Source organism: Tympanuchus pallidicinctus, unplaced genomic scaffold, assembly GCF_026119805.1.
Source record: "Tympanuchus pallidicinctus isolate F22 unplaced genomic scaffold, pur_lepc_1.0 scaffold12, whole genome shotgun sequence".
Classification (NCBI taxonomy): Eukaryota; Metazoa; Chordata; class Aves; order Galliformes; family Phasianidae; genus Tympanuchus; species Tympanuchus pallidicinctus.
The window spans coordinates 14,074,262-14,093,384 of NW_026294637.1; the positions used below are offsets into that span (position 1 = coordinate 14,074,262).

Genomic DNA, 19,123 nt, shown 5'->3' on the forward strand with positions numbered 1-19,123 from the left:
ATTTGTTTTTTTTCAAGATCGTACCTTAAAGCCTCCAATTAGGGTTACACCTCTAAAGCCATAGCATCACAACGTCTGGCTTTTCTCTGGATTTTCCCATGGAGAACTTCCTGTTCTTCTAGACCTAACCACCCTTCTTAAAGCATTTTTTTCCAATGTTTTATTACTGCTGAATGTGATTCAAAAGGGGCCCATCTGCTCTGGCTATATCATCAGGAGAGTTTTGCACTTTCACACAGCTGCTGAGCTTTTTGTCCCCATGCAGAAGCTGGAATTGCTCCACTCACCCCTCCTTGCACAGAAATGACGTAAAGTAACTGACATCCAAAAAACTTTTCCAAGTCTCTTTCTATACTGATGGCATATCTATGCAGCAAATTCTTCTCCCCACCTCCACCCCCACCCAGCCCCCTTTTCATATGGGCTTTGTGTTCCCTTAATAAAAAGGCACCATAAAACTTGAGAGTGGTTTTCCAATGGAAAGAAGAAAGAAATCCTATCAAATACATTCACCTTATTTTAAATTCCATTAAACTTTTCAGAAAGCCTGAAGGGGTGATTAATTCTATTAAAATCTGATGACTGCTGAAGCAGTTTTTTTTAGGACTCTTAACATTTCATGAAATTTAAAGTGATTTAACCTCCATTTGATTTTGTAGATACTAAAAGGTAATTATCTGCAAGTATGGTTTTGAAGATCCCATATACCATATAAGTCAAACCAAATATACTTAGAAGCTACACTCAGTGATACACATGCCACCATTAGTCTGTAACACGCTCTGGAAATGATAACTGAGATAAACCAGTGTGATCTGAATGCAAATATACTATGTCCCAAGGAAGCTTTGACCTGACTCCTGCGACTGACTCAAAGCCTTTTTCAGGACACAGAAACTTACCTCTGCTCTGCCAGGAAGTCTTGTTCATAAAGCAGGAAAAACAACGTAGTTCTGAGCCATATAAACCATTCCAAGAAGTTTGCTTTGGTTTATGATTTTTTTTTTCTTATAAATGAGCTTACATAAAATTACACCAATTCGAACTGAGTAAAAAAAAAAATAATCAAGAATTTGAATTCTCTTACTAAGATACACAGAATACCAAACTTAAGTTCAAATGGCACAACTTTCTAGCCACATATAAACACTGACTATAGGAATCAGTTGAACTTGCTAGCATTTCCTAAATTCAATTTCTGGGCAGAAGATAATGAGGTATTTACAGTGGACTATGGAATGTTTTAGATTGCAAGGGCAAGTTGCATCTCATCTCTTCATGCAGCATTAAGGACAAGCCTTTTCTTTGCATACAGTGCTTCTTCCAATTATCTGTGAAAGGTAAAAGTGAGTAATTTATTTTTATTGATAAAAGTCTGAAATTTTCACACAGACACAGACATAGAACAGTTGTCAGTGATTATAACTGAACAGCACTCATCAGTTTCCTTATCAAATTTAATGCATGCTTTTCAGTTCATCTGACCTTATTCAACAAAGCTCAGAAAGTAATAATTTGTTATTGTCAATAAATTATAAAAATAAAAATAAAGCTTAAATACAATATCCCCCATTTCATATTTTACCTATAATAATTCACACAAACTAACATAAATTAATGAAAAAATAACTTGAAGTCCAGTTTGGGCCACTTGTTCAGTTAAGAATTAGGTTAATTAAATATGTCAAGAACTGTCATGGACTTGATCTGAAAATATGTCATATAACCTGACAAATCAAACAATATAAACCATTCATCAACCTTAGAGTGTACAAGCAACAATTTACTAGCTTTTGATTATTAAAAAAATTGCTAATATTCCTATTTTATTTTTTAAGACAGCAGGAAATAGTCAAAAAGTTGACAATCAAAAAGCATTTAACAAAAATAAATAAATAAATAAGCAGTTTGTAAACTTGTTCCTTCACATCAATGCTATAGCACTACCAAAGCAAGGATAGCAGAAAAAAAATGAACAAGAACGTAGTGAAACATGGCATAATCACCAAGTTACTCCTATGCCATCTCTTCACTTTAGCCAAGGAATCACTGTTAATGCTTTATGCAAGTAAATTTGTGATTGGACACTATCAAGAAAGCTATGAAAACAGAGATAATTAAGATTTAAAGGTAAACTTTGTTTGGGGAGAGCAAGGGAGTAGTAAGGATGTGTTTCATTGTGATGGTAATTTTACATTCTATTGTTTTAAGTTTGTGAATCGTTATCCAAACCAGAAACCAAAAGTTTGCAAGAAAACAGGTCTTGATTCTACTGTTTTTGATCAGTGATCCGCTGTAAGCTGAGTTTCATGTAGGAATTTTTATTACGTATTTCGATCACTGCATCTCTGACAAGTTCAATGAACATTTGAGGCCAGAGCTTCTGCAAGGACTCATTTTTCATATGGATGTCAGCAGCTTCTTTCACTAAATTCTTGACATATGTTTGGCAAAATGTTTTTCTTTCCTTGATTTCCTGCAGGGGAGAAATCATTACACATTGCATAAGACAAGGAAGAAAAAGTTAAACAAAAATAAATAAATAAATAAATAAAATAAAAAAATATCAAACTCGAAACAAATAAAAACAAGCCCCAAACCACAGAAATTTAATAAGTTTTAAAAGTGATTAACAGGAGAAGAGGCAGAATTTCCTGATTGTTTTAAGCTACACAACCTAGTGTCTATTTAAGTTCTGGAGTACAGCCATACAGTTATTGTACTTGTAATATTCAAAGCACATGAATAAACTAATTTAGCTGAAATCCAGTTAAGTAGTCATATAAGTATCTTTTACCAGCATAACAATTTATTTATTTTTGCCTTCTGAGAGCAGCAGTGCGAAGCCTACAGGATTATGAAGCAGCAGCCATTTCTTTCCTTTCCTTTCAAGTACAACAGTTGAAAAGCACACATTTATCTACCTGCACTAAGAACAAAGCATATTATCACCAGAAAAATAAGCCAGTCTGAACCCCCCTTCATAGTCTTCCTGGACTCTGGCAAGTACATAGCTCGTAATATGTACTATAATAGGTACTGAAGTCACCCAAAACTTTAACAGTAATTTCATGATTAAAATGCTAAAATTAGAACTCATGATTAAAATTAATTCCATGATTAAAACCTACAATTAAAATTGATTAAACACGCAAATATGGTAAGTAGTTGATACTTTAAAACAACCACTCACAACAGCACAGCAGAAACTTGGTAGTAGTCAAAGGTTACATAATAGAGGAAAAAAGGTATTTTATAATGATACACTTACTTCAAGCTTTTCCATATGAAAGTCCTTTGTGACATAATTCAATGTTGCTCGAGCAGAGCTTTCTCTCCCAGCTCTTCTACTATCACTACTTTCCTCATTTCCAGTCCCAGATTTCCTCCCCTTTCCTTCCAGAAGGTAACTAAATTGCTTCATCCTTCAGAAAAAAATGGAGATTTACAGTTTTGATTGATTTTATTATTTTCTTTAAGTGCACATTCCTAATGATCGTGAGATTTTTTTTCCCCTACTCCCTTTGAACATGTCATTGTGTGCCTTTAATTTTATTACATCCTCAAGTTACTCACAATACACAGATGATTCTAAATAGTTTGCAGTTACTTTACTCCTATATAACTGACATTTTGACGTATCCCGTTTCATCACCTAAATGGGAAGCCCTGCAACTTAAATTTAAAAGTAACCATCTGTAGAAGACTAAGACTAAATATTTTTAGTCTTTTTCAGCAACTTTTTTCTTACAGCACCAACCCTTAAATATGTGAACTGTTACAGTCTTCTATTACGAAATAGCCACAAAAAAAGTCTGCATCTGCACTGTGAAAGCACACAAATCCTCACCAATACCAGCACAATTGGAGAATTAAACAAGCAGGGCATTTGTGTTCATGTGCCTCTCATCTTACTCAGCAAACCTCATACAGCCTCTGTGAAAACATCTGTCTTCATCAATCAGGAAGTGTAATACTGCAGTATGCAAAGAACCTATCTTCCGTAAGATGTTACTTGTGACATTTTTATCTCTTTACCTAGAAAGAATTTATCATGAATGACATCGTGGAAAATTAAAACAATACATTCCAGACAAATTCCACTTCAGTTCATCGTATTTTTTTTCTATATACAGTTTCTCTGAAGCATCAATGCAATATGGTAATTTCATTGTTCTAACTGCCACAATGATATACCATTAAAGTGACAGTACATTCCATTCAGACAAATCTCATTTCAGTTTTAAGGAATTCAAACTACAGTGTTAGAACTACTGTGTAGTTCTAACTACACAGTTATTCAAGGTTCATTAACAGTACCAACATGTATCTTTTACAAAAAAGGAACTCAAGGATGTTCCATAATAGTTAACAGAGAAACAAAACAAGCTAAACAAGAAAACTTCATTCGCTCAGAAACAAGTGTTGCAATTTCAGACAGTGACTGTATTATTTAAAGAACAACACAGCCTCTGCACTCCTTCTTGAATCTTAACAACAAATTTACCTAGATTCTCCAAATGACGAAAGCAAGCGATAACGGGGCAGCTCAGAAGATGCTACATATGCCAGAATGCCAAAGAGCCTTTCTGCCATTACAACATCATCTTGAGTAACCTGTGAGGAAAAACAAAAAGTGAGAGAGAAGTTTCAAAACTGGCACATTCGTAATTCATTCCATACAATGGGCTAACTGACATTTATTACGCAAAACACTGCAGATCTGCTCCAGGCATACCTTCAAAACGTAGATTTGATTTCAATAGCACTTTTAATATACCTTAAAAGAGACCAAATTAGATACTTGTGCTTGTTTTATTTCCTATAATTCTGGGAAGCTTAATGTATGCATATAGTACTCTATGCTCTTGAAATGAGGAATTTTACAATGATTTATTAAGTACGTGAATGTCAGACATTAATTCTGTTCCACACTACACATGCTTAAAGAAGGTCTGCTGGAAATACTGGATCGAGTTACACCAAAGGAACCAGAAGACAATGTCATCCACATGTTAAAAGATAAGTTAAAGTCTCTCTCATTTTGGTAGAATCATATAAAAGTTTTCTCATACATACATATTTATATAATACATACATATACATATATACACACACACGTACACATATGCACATAAATTAAGAGAAGCGGCTGCATTTCTGAAGCCAAGAGTATACAGTTTGCTCATTATGTATTTCTGCACTGCAATCTACACTGTCACAATTAATTCAACTAAGATATTCCTAACTTACTTCCAATGGTTAAAAACGTTTCGTGATGATTCTTACACTTCAGTTTACTGTAAGGCAGGTAGAATATTTCCATTGTTTGGTTGATTTTTGTTATTTTTGTTTGTCTTAACTAGTAAGTTTAGGGCAAAAGAAACGGAGACCATCGTTGCCAGAGGACCAAACTATGAACTGATCTGAACTGCCAAAAGTTTGTTGGCACAGCTTCTAGACCCTTGGTTTTCCAAGGAAGGAATCTTTATGACCATTTAAATCTTACCTGCACAACGCAGTACAATGAAACTCAGTCAGCAACTTCTTAACTTCTGGATCAAATTTAATTTCTGTCAAGATTTACATATTTCTGGCAAGCAACCCATTTTTAAATAAACTACGGTTACTTAATTACAGTATTTATCAGATACTTTCACATAACTTTTTTCCTTCTGTATTGTGCAAGTGTGTGAATGAAATGAAATTTCAGTCAAAATTCATATTTCTATTTAACATTTATAGACTATACAACATGTCCTTGCGTGGCATATACTGTGACAGCATAATGCAGGGAGAAACTCCCCACAGAAAAACAATACAGGAAATTACGTTTCTAATTTCTAGTTACATTTCTTAATTAAATTAAACACTGTTTTCATAATGTTTACTTTTTGTTCACTTTCATTTAAAATGAAATAAACCTTTAGTGGTCTAAAAGTAAAGGACCTCACTAAACAGTCTATTAACAGAAGCAAGGTCTGAAACAAAGCGTACAGAAGGCAGTGAAGGAAACAAAGGGCACTGTAGCCAGAAAAGATCTGCCAGAGAAAGAAGGGATTTTAATTAATTTATTTATGTTAAGAGAAGCATAAGGACAAGGTCAACAGAGACACCAGCGCTAAATACACACTATAGTTCATAGAAACTCATGTTCTCCATCTTATGCCAATACATTCTTTGCTCCATTAATCACAAAAGGATTATAACAGTAATACCACATCAATGCAAGTCCATTACACAGCCTTCTTGCCAAGTGCAGTACGTTAGGAAAACAGGCACCAACTCAATAACTGTAGTGCATTTGTTATCCTGTATGCCATACCAGTTGGCATAGAGCATTTTGTCAAGTTCAATAACTTCAAACCTTGACAGCTATTTTAATTAATCTGAGATTCCTATCACTGGGAAATTTTAAATAACATATCTAAAAGAAAAGAATTTGCTTCTTAAACAATAATGATATTGTACATGGCAAATATTAATAAAACAGTCTGTTTGACAGACTGTTCAATCACAGAATTGTTAAGGTTGGGAAAGACCTCTAAGATGATCTAGTCCAAACACCCACCTACCACCAATATTGCCCACTTAATACACTTGAAGGAAAGTCAATTTGAGCTATATTATCTAACACTGGAATATATCGGATACAGTAAGCTACGAGGCAGTCTGTCAAATGCACACTTCCGCACAAATATCCAGCACTAAGAATTTTGATGCTTTTGAACATACCAGAGTCACGGCCAGAATCAAGAGTAACAGACCTCTACCTTTTTAAAAACATATTCCAGAATTATAACAAAAAGGCTTCCCTTCAGGTATTTTCCTACCTCTCAGGTGCAGGACTACCTACCATTTGCAATTCCAAACATCTGCTAATTTATCAAGTAAGACTACTCGTAAGAAAGAAGCAACAATACCTTACCTCAATTCCATTTATCTTCTGTAGATTAAAATGGTTCAATCTAAAGAGAACATAGTATTTCCACAGAGTAAAGTTAACAACTGGATTTCCCTGCGGATCAACTGTTAACTGTTCCATGCGATGCAGCTGGGCTAATGCATTGAACTGCTGCAGCGTCACAAGATTCGTCTCCTTGAACTTCAGGTGCTTAAAAATGAAAACAGTAACAATAAACTGCTCACTTTCTTTATAGACTTCAGGGAGAAAAACATCAATGTACAAATTAATTGTGTATATATTCTAAAGATGTCCACATTACATATATAAGTTCCTAAATAAATTATAAACCCCTTAGTAATAGCATTCTCATTTTCATATCACAAAAGGACTGTGAAACTGCTTGAGGAAGGTTTATTTCAATTCTGCCAAGAAAGGCAAGATTCACACATAAAAATCAGTACAATGTTTTTAAACATTATTGTACCGGACTAGCACTCAAGTAAGCTGTTTCTTTGAATTCTGTCTTACACTAATGTTCCCATGAGTGCAGTAAATGCAGCTACACAGCAGCACTACAGAAAGGCAGAGTGGGAAAAACGGATGGTTAAGATTGCTGAGATCTTGCCATGCTCAACAAGTTTATCTCATTGAAACAATTAATTTCCCCACAAATTCATTGCTCAATGGAACCATTAAATAGTATTATATCTACAGCTGTAGAAAGCAGCAGCAAGCTAAGTAAGCATATAATCTGAGTGACAAGTTCATTTAAGTAGGTCATCATTACTTTATTACTTGCTTAAGAACTGTGGAATTATGGGTCCAAGAAAGTACTGAACTGATTTCTCATTATGTTGTTTTGCTTCAATAGGAACTGAAGAATTGCAAGAGCTGCAATGATTAAACCAGCTACTCCCTTTGAATTTTACCTCTCTTTTCTATCCTACCAGATAGATGGTCTTAGAGCTCACAATACAAATGAAGGACTCCTGATACAATCGATCTGTAATACTGTAGAATAACAATACTGTGTTTTCACAGCAGTTCTGCAACTTAAAGACAATTAGGCAGGTCAAGCGAACTATGGGAAATAACTACTAGAATGAGAAGAAAATAACCATCCTGTTAAAGAATCTGAATTGAATTAAAATCCTGTTTTTTCAGAACTGCCAAAATGAAACAAACATTAAAGGATGAAACCAACACAATTCAAAAATATATCTATTTTCATAAAACAATTAACAGTGACTGCCAAACTAAACTTCCATTACAGAATAAATATTCTCAAGCTGCTCACATTTTGAGACATTCTTACCACAGAATTAGGAAATTTTGTCTTCAGTTTTGTTAACACTTGCACAATTTCATCATATTCTATGAACACAAAGGAGACTGTGACAACAGTTCCAGCTGTTTGAACACTCCAGTTCCGATCCAAGCACTCCAGTGCTCCAGAACCATACAAGTAAAGAGTGTCTCCTTCCAGTTCCACCAGATGAGACTCAAGGACAGACAAGCCTTGAACTGCACTGTTCAATATTGTATCAAGAGACCTGTGGAGGAAACACAAATTCAGTAATAAAAATTATTTCATAGTAGTAAAATTGTGCTAGTGAATGACAATCCTCTCATTCACCAAAACCTGAATTCAAATATGACTACAATTCTCAGTTTTCATCTATTTTTACCCAGTGTGGTTCAGAAGTGTTACAAGATGGAAAATTCTCCTTCCATCAAGTAACATGAAAAAAGTTCTACTGCTTTGGCAGGAAGGCTCTGTTAGTTTTAGAGTTGGACAACACAAAAAACCATCACTTATATTTAATAACCTGCTTAAGAATTTTACTTCAGAATGTAAATCAACAGATTTTAGTTACCTAAAAGGAACTTCAACCAACATTCTTATCTGAGCTATGACCCCTTCAGATTCTGTTCTCTGTAAGAACTGCAGAAGTTTTGACAGGAGTAAGTGTTGTACGATCCATCCCATTAAAATCAGACAGTTAATAGTGTCAGATAATTAATCAGACAGTTAAAATCAGACAATACCAGCCAAGAACAAAGCTATTGACATTGCTGAACAATCAGTTCCACACTTAAAAGCAGTATCACTACTACTAAAACCCTTATGTCACATTGTCTGATCAGGATTCATTATTCTACTTAGAGATGAACTAATCTCATTATTGTTCTTTAATTCTTAAGTAACAAGGATTATTAAGCACATTTTTAAAATAGCGTGAGCTTCCACACTTGTAATATCAATTTTAAAATTAAACAACATCCTGCTATTTTCAACTCTCCTCTCTATGCATCTTACTTCCCACACAATATGCAGTCGAGCTGACCTGAAGCACACAAAGAATTCAAGATGAACACAACCCACAGACCCACAGGCTCAGAAAGTTGTGCAACTGTTACTGTTTTGTTCTTTATAACTATCCTAGAATATTTAATGCTTTTGTTTTTCCACTGTTCAGATCACTCAGCTGATGTTTTCTTGACAGTATCTATCAAACGTTTAAGATTTCACTTTTGACTGGAAATAGTTACCTGAGAGGTCATTACTCGCCCATGCTGACTTTCACTTGCCATTTTGTTCTTAATTATTTATGTTGAAAACTTCATTATTATATAACTCGTTAATAGACTCTTGTCAACTTTAAGCTATCAGGAGTAAAAATGCAACAGGCAGCTACATGATAAAAGATGGCAGTATTATTTAAGGCTTATTTATTCTAGGACCCAGCCATGTCTTCATTGATTTAAAATAATCCAAATTAGTGATAAACATTATTAGCACACTTTCATTTCTTTACCCATTCCTGAAAAAGTTCCAAACATAAATCTCCAATTCAGACAATAGAATGTAATGTGAATTACCTAAGAGCATTATAACAACTGCAAAAAAAAACAATGCTGTTTATTAAAACCTTGGGGTTTTTGAATATTTTTATTTTAAAGATAATTCCTTTTATTTCCCAATGCAGACTCCAGGATTTGTATTTAACATTTCTTCGAACATCAAGTTCTTCATTTAGCAAAAATCACAAAAATTTGCAACATGCTTCTTTAGCCAACTAGTTGCTGTTATGTTACTTATTAAGCATGTATTACTTACAATCAACAGCTAATATTGCTTAACAGTGAAGCAAAACATCTCTTCAGAATAAATTCTGATATATTACATTTGATAATGAAATACAGTGAGATCTCCAAGTTGAGAATAAGAATGTAAGACAAGAATGGGAAGAAATATTCCTGAACGTAATACCTGCTTTCTTCAGGAAATACATATGCAGCACTGCCATTGATCGGACAAGGCTGGTTATCTTTATCTTGGTTTAAAGAAGCCACAAGATCTATTCGATTCTGCTGTATCTCCCACTGGCGAGCAATATTACAAATTGTTAACCGTTTCTTTTCCTGAAACGAAAGTTGGAATACATTATGACAGTGTAGTATCAACATAATTCCTTGATACAAAATAAACATATTCCTTAATAAAAAAATTGTCACATTTTTAAATTGGAGAAACAGAAGCACTGGTTTACAAGCACACAATAAATTCAGTGCATCACTCAAGCACTGTTTTGCACAGCCCCGCAGGTGACAGTGGTTTCACAAAACTGGTGATAATAGAAACAAGTGACTTAATCTAGACAAGCTGTAGAAAATTAAGTTTAAACTAGCTGATCTGGGTAACCACACAAGTCTGTACCTTGAGCTAACGTTCAGACACAACAGGGAAAAATCAACACAAAGCACAACGTTCTGTTATAGTCTTTTTTCAAATGGAAAAATGAACACTAATTTCATTTGCCCACAGAGAAAAGCAGAGTTAACCCAGTTTTATGGTTTGAAATCAACACTGTGATATATTAGCTTTAACCTATACTCTCTTCGTGCTTAAGTTTTATCTATAAAAGCAACACAGAACTGTTAATCTTATGCTTTTACATAATTCATTCGCATTGAGCAAATTGCAGACATCACTGTAACAAAGTCCACAAAGAACATTCCTCACAGTGCTCCATGTTGGAGATGTAAGGCATTATACTTCCCAAATGAACACTGTTTTTTGAAAAATTTCACAAGCTGTCACTATACAGCCTAGATATTTCCTTAAAGTTAGAATTCAGACTGACAAAGTGTATAAACAATTCACAATAAAACACTTCATAGCACCAGGATGAAGAACTCCACTGTCAAGGCCAAGAAGTATCTGCAAGGAGCAGAGGGAGGCAGCACTGCCAACATCAACTTTTTCAGTGCTGCAGATACAGGAAAGCAGCAGCTACTTGCTATCAAATGAATGCCTATGATTTCCCTTACACAGCATATAGTTTACAAAGGTTTGTAGGAAAGTGACAACAACAGAATTCCAAAAATCATTCCCTAAGTATTTTCTTCAAAAGTAACTCTCATTAAAATCTTGTGCTTGGAGATTTTATTTCCCCCACTGGATATTTTATCTACTAGCAAATTTGTTCCATTCAATTCAAACAGAAACTGGGGGGAGGGGGGGAGGGAACAACACAATACACAGAGAATCCAAGCTCACAAGAACCCATTTTTACAAAGGAAAGAGATACAAATCATCTCACTGAATCAAGCAGGATATATTGCCATTTGACATTTATTCCACTTAGCTATTTGAAGATGAGCAAGAAGTCTCAATTAAGTGACAAAACCTTCAACTTAACATTGAAATTTAAGGGGTGAGGGCATTATATTTAAACATGTTTTTTCCTCTATGGGAAGTTTTCACTGGCAAGATGCATTGAGAAATCTGTGCCACCAAAGCAAACAATCTCTTAACTACAAGAAAACATTACATCAGTGGTTAAGAACATGCACTACAAATAAACACAAACTTCCTTCCAATTAGCTTGTCAACAGCATAAAGCATTATGTATAATTATTATTTCCTAATTTCCCATTTCTTTCTCTTACTGAGACCAGGAATCAAAATGTCAAACTGGAACACATTTCAGATAAGCCATTATTTCCCAATACAAAGCTCTATTCAAAAAAAATAAACAAAAACCACTACCTAACAATTACTAACAAAAAAAAACCAACAGAATAACCACTAAGACTACTTTGTTGATCTGGCACAGCTCCAGACGCAATTCTTTTTTTCCCCACTCAGTTTATGTTTAAACATCTTCTAATCTGTTGATAACGATGTTTTTATTTTCAGAGTTATGTAAATTTGCTACACTTCTTACAGACTCACGCAACTCACGTAGTCTAATTCCCTTCATAAGGGACAATTTTAGACAACTTCACAGTATGGATGCATGATTTCCCCACCTTGTCCTCCCACCCCCCTCCCCACTTGCTACATCAGAAGAGCAATTTGTATAACCATTATTGAACAAAGAAGGTTTTAAGGCACCTCTATTAATAGGAAACGATTTGGGAACAAATTAATGCAACGAAAGGAATGCTGACAGTCTTCTACCCTTGAACTTCGGTTTCCTGCTAGCAGTCAGTCATTCAGTCACCAGCCTGCACAAGTGTTCTGGAGTGTGCCCTTGTCTCCCCTGTGGGATCTATCTATTCCATCTCATGTGAACAAGCACTAACCAACCATGTTAGTTTGGTACGTAAGTGCTCCTCTGAAAAAGACAACTGGAGCCTAGCTGCTGCTCTGCTAACTGCTTAGCTCCCTCTACAGAGAGGAATCACCTCAACAGGAAAGAACAAAGGAAAAACCCTATGTGGCATCAGAGCACTCATGACCGTATTCCAGGACCTGAAATCACCAAAAAGTCCTTCACTTTGGTTTTGTTTCACTTCTGTATTTGGGAAAATGAAGTTTGCTATCTTTTTACATGGAGCACCATCCTCACATATTCTACTGTTTTTTTGTTTGGTTGGTTGGTTTGTGTTTTGGTTATTATTTGAATAGTGAATGAAGAACTTCAACTGTAGGGTAAAGTGTTTAAGCTGTAAAAAATTTTAATAGAGGTATGGGATATCTGGGATAATTAAGAACTAGATTAAAAATATTAGGTAACATTGTAAATAATTTATGGTGGATTTATCTCATTTTAGTTAGAACAGCCACATTAAATACCTTAAGCAAGCTCTGTTTATGACTTTCACGCTTCCTTTCTTCTTCTTTCCTAGCTGCAACAGATGCCATGCGTCTTTCCTCTTCCTAGAAGACAAAAAAAATATAACAATTTTACAAAGCTATGTATTACAGTTTCAGAAATGAATTAATATTATGAATAAGTTTCATTATGTTGGCATTTAAAATTAAAAACTGTGTATGTATGTATAAGAATTAAATATTTTAACGGTAAAACAAAAAATGTTTCTACAAATAAATCAAGAAATACAAAAAAATTATCTATTAGATGGAACTACTGAAGATGAATCTATTTATAATTGTATTTGTCTGGCTCTTCAAAAAAAAAAACAACATTAAGTATATGATCAGTAAAACACTAACAAACATTTTCAAATAGGACAGTATTATTTATGATTAGCATGTTTCTTGGTAAGAAGATGCACAGGATGAGTGGACGTTTCTCAATTTATGCCAAAACAATAATTTTATCATTATGTATGTCTTAGAAAGGTTAGTTATTCCTCATTCAACATCAGAACTTCAGAAGAATATTTTCAAAATTAACTGTACTACATGAATATTATTTCTTGTCAGTATTACTGCCTGTTCACGTTCAAGAAGAACGTCATTTCCTCCTGAATAATGGAAGTCATATGATTGAAGATATTAAATTCTCCTGGTCCAGGAGATATTTAATTCAATACTGCAATACAACCATATTAGGTTGAATGTTCTCTGTTTACAGAAGTCTAAACATTCTCACAGCACAGTATTTTTAGAACACGCATTTTCCAAGTAACAAAAGAAATGTTCCCTATGAAGTAAAAAGTGTAGAGTTCTTCCAACAAAAATATTTAGTAAGCATACTTAAATTTATTTTCATTTACTTCATATGCCATTTGGGTGTTTCTATTAATGTATCTTCCAAGAACATGAAGTGTTTTGGTTTCCATCAAAATAGAGAGCTCCTGTCCTAGGCTTTTCACTTCCACCTTCCAAAAAGTTATAAGTGAAGAACATCAATAAACAGAGATGAACAGGAAGATACTGATATGACAAAGTTCTGATACAATTCAAACGTACTATGGTTACAGCACTATAAGAACCCCTAAGCACATGGATCAGTGTCCTACTGGAAGACAAACTAGAGAAGTAACTTGACACTTGACATCATTAATACATGCTTAAGAAAATAATTTCCATTTATTATAACAATATATACATAAATAAACTAGTAAGCACACCTGGTATGTGAACCTACCTGCACACTAGCCCTGAAGACTAATGACACATCACACATATTTTGACATCAGTCTGTTAGGCTGCTGAACTTCACAACTGTCCTACGACTTCAGCCTAACATACATACATTAACAAGAGGCCTACCTTATTTAAATTAAGGAAAGGGGCTTTGGGTAAAGTACACTTTTCTTACTCAGCCTCAGGCAACAACCTCCCTAGAACACAAATTGAAAACCCTAATTTATTATTTTATTTCTATTTATTTTACACTCTTCCACCCTAGAAGGCCTCTAGCTTTCTGAAGGATAGTTCTGTTGGCAGACTCATCTGCTCCTGGACTTTTCAGTTCTTCCTAAATAGGGGATTACTATAAAGTTCAATTAAAAGGGGATTAAAATTTGATTTTTAGCTTTCAGTTTTCTTGATTCTGATCTCATCTTTTTTAACAACATCTGAACACATCAAACACATTAAGTAACTTTAAGTATGTTTAGAACTCTGAAATGAAAGTTGTTCTTTTTTTCCTCCAATGTTTGATTATATAAAATGCAGTAAGAAGAAAAATGTAAACCAGTTTTCCCACCAAGGGACTGGGAGCAGGAATCATCCAACCTATTTGGCAGGAAGCTGCAGGCCCGTCACCATATGCTCAGCTTCAAACTACCTGAGTCACTGTTACCTTTAGCACAGGAGAAGCTGAAAGCTGAACAACAAAGTGGCACTAATCTGTAAAAAACGTGCCTTATGATTTCACCTTCTGTCAGAACGAATTCAGGTTAAGGCAAACATCCACAAACTTTCCTAATGCAATTCTTGCAGCTTCCACAAATGTCCCTTACCACCCTATCTTCTACTCCAAAGCCTTCACTTAATTCAGCATCAAATCCACATTTTATGACACCATCTGCCAGCCATGAAGGTCTGCCGCCCACATTCAAGTCTGTCCAGTACTTTCCCAAGTCTTATTCTTTGTACTGAGATGAACTAATACAAATGCTGCTCAGATTTTTTTCTTTATCAAAAGTTTATCATAATTTGAGACATTTAAAAAGCACTACATCTTTTGTATAGTTGTACAAAAGAAGTGAGCTCAAAGAAATAAAACAAACAACAACAAATAACACAGAAAAAAACACAAACCAACCTCCCCAAACAACTAGCTCTTTCTCAGTATTTGAAAAGATAGAATGATGGAGAAAACATCTGAATGAAGTTCAAAGGCCAAATCCACTTTTTATACAAGTCAAGTCTATATATGTTTCTTGATTAATCCTACAGAACACATGCAATCAATCTTGAAGAAAAAACACACTGAAGAACAAACAAAACTCAGGCAGCTATAAAACAAAGCCTTTAATAAGCCTGCTACAATTCAGTTTCATTATCACCCACTCTTCCCTTTTAGCTCCACATCTTTGGAAATTCTTTCCTTCTCCACTTCCCTTTGTTTCCCCTCATTATTCAGCTGCTTTCATCCATAACTTTGTGTCTTTTTGATAGTTGCCAGATGAACTAAAGCTATTTTAAATCCTATCTTCTCCATCTTCTCTTTTTATGTGTTCAAAATAAATTGTTAGGCTAACAATAATGAATCTTTAAGTAGTTAACGAGCTGCTGACAGCTGTCATCCTCCAAAACTTGCCAAGTATCCTTTTGCACTCTTTCCTAAATTCTAATTCCAGACTGTCAGGACCCACTACTGATAAAGGATTTCCTAAGGATTTTCTAAGGTACACCTTAGAAAAACTTAAAAGCCTGCTGAAGGGTTCAGACAAGCATGCTGGGCATCTGTGGAAGAAGTCAAGGTTCCTACCGCAGTAGCCTGCCAGGAAAGAAAGTGTCATCACACTAAGAAGCCTGTTAATCCTATGACCACAGAGGAAACCAAATCTCTAAGCTCCATGCTGAGGGGGATGTTCTTCTAGAAGGTGAAGGTGCCAGATCATTACAGAGTTGGATGTTCTTTTTTCCAGCGCAATCACCTCCATTTATTAGTTCTCCACTTACTAAATGGCTAGGGAGTCATCTTCAAGCACCCACCCAGCACAAGTCTTGCTTTCTGCAATCCATAAGCCATTAATGAGATTTTGAGGACACAGATTTACGTTTTCAGCGTGAAGTTGCAGCAGTGACCGAATGCCAAAAAAATAAAACATATTAAAACTATTACCCTGCAACGCAATTGCCTGCAGCTTGGTCATGGCGATAGCTCCCCCTGCCGCCCATCAGCTCTCCCCTAACAATGACACTGACTCGGGCCAAACTTCTCATTACCAGCCAGCATCCATTCAAGGGATAACTCACAGCAAATGCTGTCAAGGATCCTGAACAGAGTACACTTGAAATGCACACGTTCTTCTTCATTGCTGCACTGTTACTACTCACACAAGTTCATTCCACTGAGACTTGCAGAAGGCAGACTATTGTGTTGCTGTTATTACATCTTCCACATAGCAAAAGATTCCCATAAGTTGGTACTTTAGATGCATAATATGAAGTGGGTAGGTTTCTCAAGCTGGGATTTATCTTCTAGTGTAGACAACAAATAAATGTATACATACATACATATATACACACGTACACATACACACTTTTTTTTTTCAGATATGTAAAGCCCTGACTTGTCAGCGGAGCTTAGCTACCTGTGCAATGATTTCTTCGGTCGGTGCCTTACTGGTTTAAGAGCTTAAAATTTGTTTTCAAAACTGCTTAGTAATGAGATAGCTCAAGCAAACACCAATTTCCTCATGGGAAAATGATTCATAAATTGTAACACTATGACAGAATTCCCTGAATTAAAGAAATTCTCCAATTTAAGAAATACTAGAACAATTAGCTGCAATTCCAGAGTATCTGATACTTGCAGCAGCTGTGTTTCCCAACAGTCTCCCAAGGCTGTTGCCACTAGAATTCTTCCTCAGATGTCCACTTTTAGCAGAGGATTCTATGGAAAATGCCTGGCACTAAAGAGAATGTTCTCTTAAAAGCCAGCTTCAAAGCCTCCTAACAAGCTTTTGAAAACATCATTTATGTTTTATTCTTTCTTAGAATTATTTTCTTGTCCCAGAGAAGCCAGCAAGCAAAAGGAAGGATAAAAGAATAAGAATTGTGTAATTCCCATTTGTCGAGTAGAGGAACTTCTGAAACAGTTAGGGAAGAATACTTTGACAGAACACCCAGCTCTCAGTTCTGTGCAAGACAAAGCAATATTTAAGTCCAAAACAGTCTGGATGCACTTCAGGCAAATGAATGAAAGATCCTACAAATGTATTACCTTAGGCATACTAACCAAGTGAGAAAAACCATGCACCCAATACTGCATGCCCACTACCCACCAGCTTCCATTTAATGTAGTGCATAGCAACAGCATGCTGCATTACTAGGCAGAATAACTGGGTTCAGCATTGTCAATTGCCTAATTTAATCACAAACCTCATGCTACTTGTTATTTTTCTTTAAAAATAGTAATAACAGAAAGATTCTTAAGTCCTATGATTATCTGGGCAATGCAGTTTTTATTGGAAAAAGCTTACAACACCATGTATATTGATAAAAGATTGAAAAACATTTTCTTCAGGCTCAAAAGCCAGAAGGCAAATAAAAAGGATGCAAACCACACTTTTTTTACAAGTAGTTTTATGAGCAGCACAACTGCTGAAGCCTGGTTTTCCATGGCTTTTTGTCTTATGGGTTGATCCTCTTATGTTTAACAAGGTGTGAACTCAGATTAAGTTTTTCCCAAGGTTGTGCATTTCTAATAGCCTTTTCCCACATGGATCCTATAGAGTCTACAGAGGGATTAGAGCTTTTCCTACAGGTTTGCCATCACTGACTTCTACAGGATCTGTCTCTTCTCAAGTAGGAGAAGAAGAAAAAAGGCATTTTCTTTATTTGACTCATGTTTCTGAAATAATACTGAGAAAGCATTCTTTTGAAAAGCAAAGCAATTAGCTAATATACAGCATAAAAAAGAAACCTACTTAACGAATTCCTGGGGGGGAAATAGTAGTTTAGATACTGTTGGTGAAACTCAAATGTCCAAAGCAGTTCATTTTTAGAATTCGTGTTTTCCACGTACTTGTTTTACCTTACATCATAATCAGCTCTATTTCATATTTGCAGAGTATTGGCTACAGGTCAAGTGAATACATGGTAAAACAATAGCCACATTTTTTAATGCAGCCGTACAAAGCAAATGAGCATTTAAAATAAGGCATATGTATCAGCACCTGGTCAGAAAAGGTAATGCCAATACCACTGCTTGTTAAGCAGGTTACATTTGTTACAGAATTATAAACTCATTTGGGTTGGAAAAGACCAGCAAGATCATCACGTCCAACCATCAACCTGACATCCCAAGGTCAGTGAATTAAATCATGTCCCTTAGTGCCACTGTCTTGCTGTTGGGTTTATGTTATAAAAAGGTTGTGGTTGCATTTCTCTAAGCAGACAAAGAAGAATTAGCATGAGTATTCTTACACTAGGAATGAAAATGGATGTCTTAATGGTAAGCCTCCTGCAGTGTTCGCCCTTCATCCTCTACTTCACTGTGTATTTTCAGGAAGTCTGAAGGAACCTAGATGCCTTCATGTCCTCTCTTTCTTTATCAAGGTTACTTGAACTTTACCAATAGATTCAAAAATGAAAGGGGAGAGAAGGTTAGGCATGGAAAGGAGAAAAGCAGGTACAGTGTGATCACCAGGTTTCCTTGGAATGGCAGACATGGCATTTTTCGATGAAAGAATATAGGTAATGCCAGTTTCAGTGTAAACAGAATACTGTTTTCATTAGAAGGAATATTTTTCAGGTATACATCAAACCAGTAAAGATGACACAGAGTTCTAACAAAATGTTTTGCAGTTTCTCATGTTACTTGGCAATTGGTC

The 19,123-nt window shown here is 35.3% G+C and overlaps 1 protein-coding gene across 7 annotated transcripts in view; it reads right to left on the bottom strand.

The window, feature by feature from the left end:
- Window positions 1-1,241: 1,241 nt before the first annotated feature.
- LRRC49 (leucine rich repeat containing 49) overlaps window positions 1,242-19,123 on the bottom strand; it is a 36,675-nt gene continuing 18,793 nt past the window's right edge. For all 7 annotated transcript variants that reach the window (XM_052671808.1, XM_052671804.1, XM_052671805.1 and 4 more), the window contains 7 exons: window positions 12,996-13,079; window positions 10,182-10,333; window positions 8,223-8,460; window positions 6,929-7,114; window positions 4,508-4,617; window positions 3,272-3,425; window positions 1,242-2,476 (listed from right to left, as the gene is read on the bottom strand). In XM_052671808.1, the coding sequence (XP_052527768.1) occupies window positions 2,270-2,476; window positions 3,272-3,425; window positions 4,508-4,617; window positions 6,929-7,114; window positions 8,223-8,460; window positions 10,182-10,333; window positions 12,996-13,079 (1,131 nt within the window). In that variant the 3' untranslated portion in view covers window positions 1,242-2,269. The remainder of the gene's footprint in view (window positions 2,477-3,271; window positions 3,426-4,507; window positions 4,618-6,928; window positions 7,115-8,222; window positions 8,461-10,181; window positions 10,334-12,995; window positions 13,080-19,123) is intronic.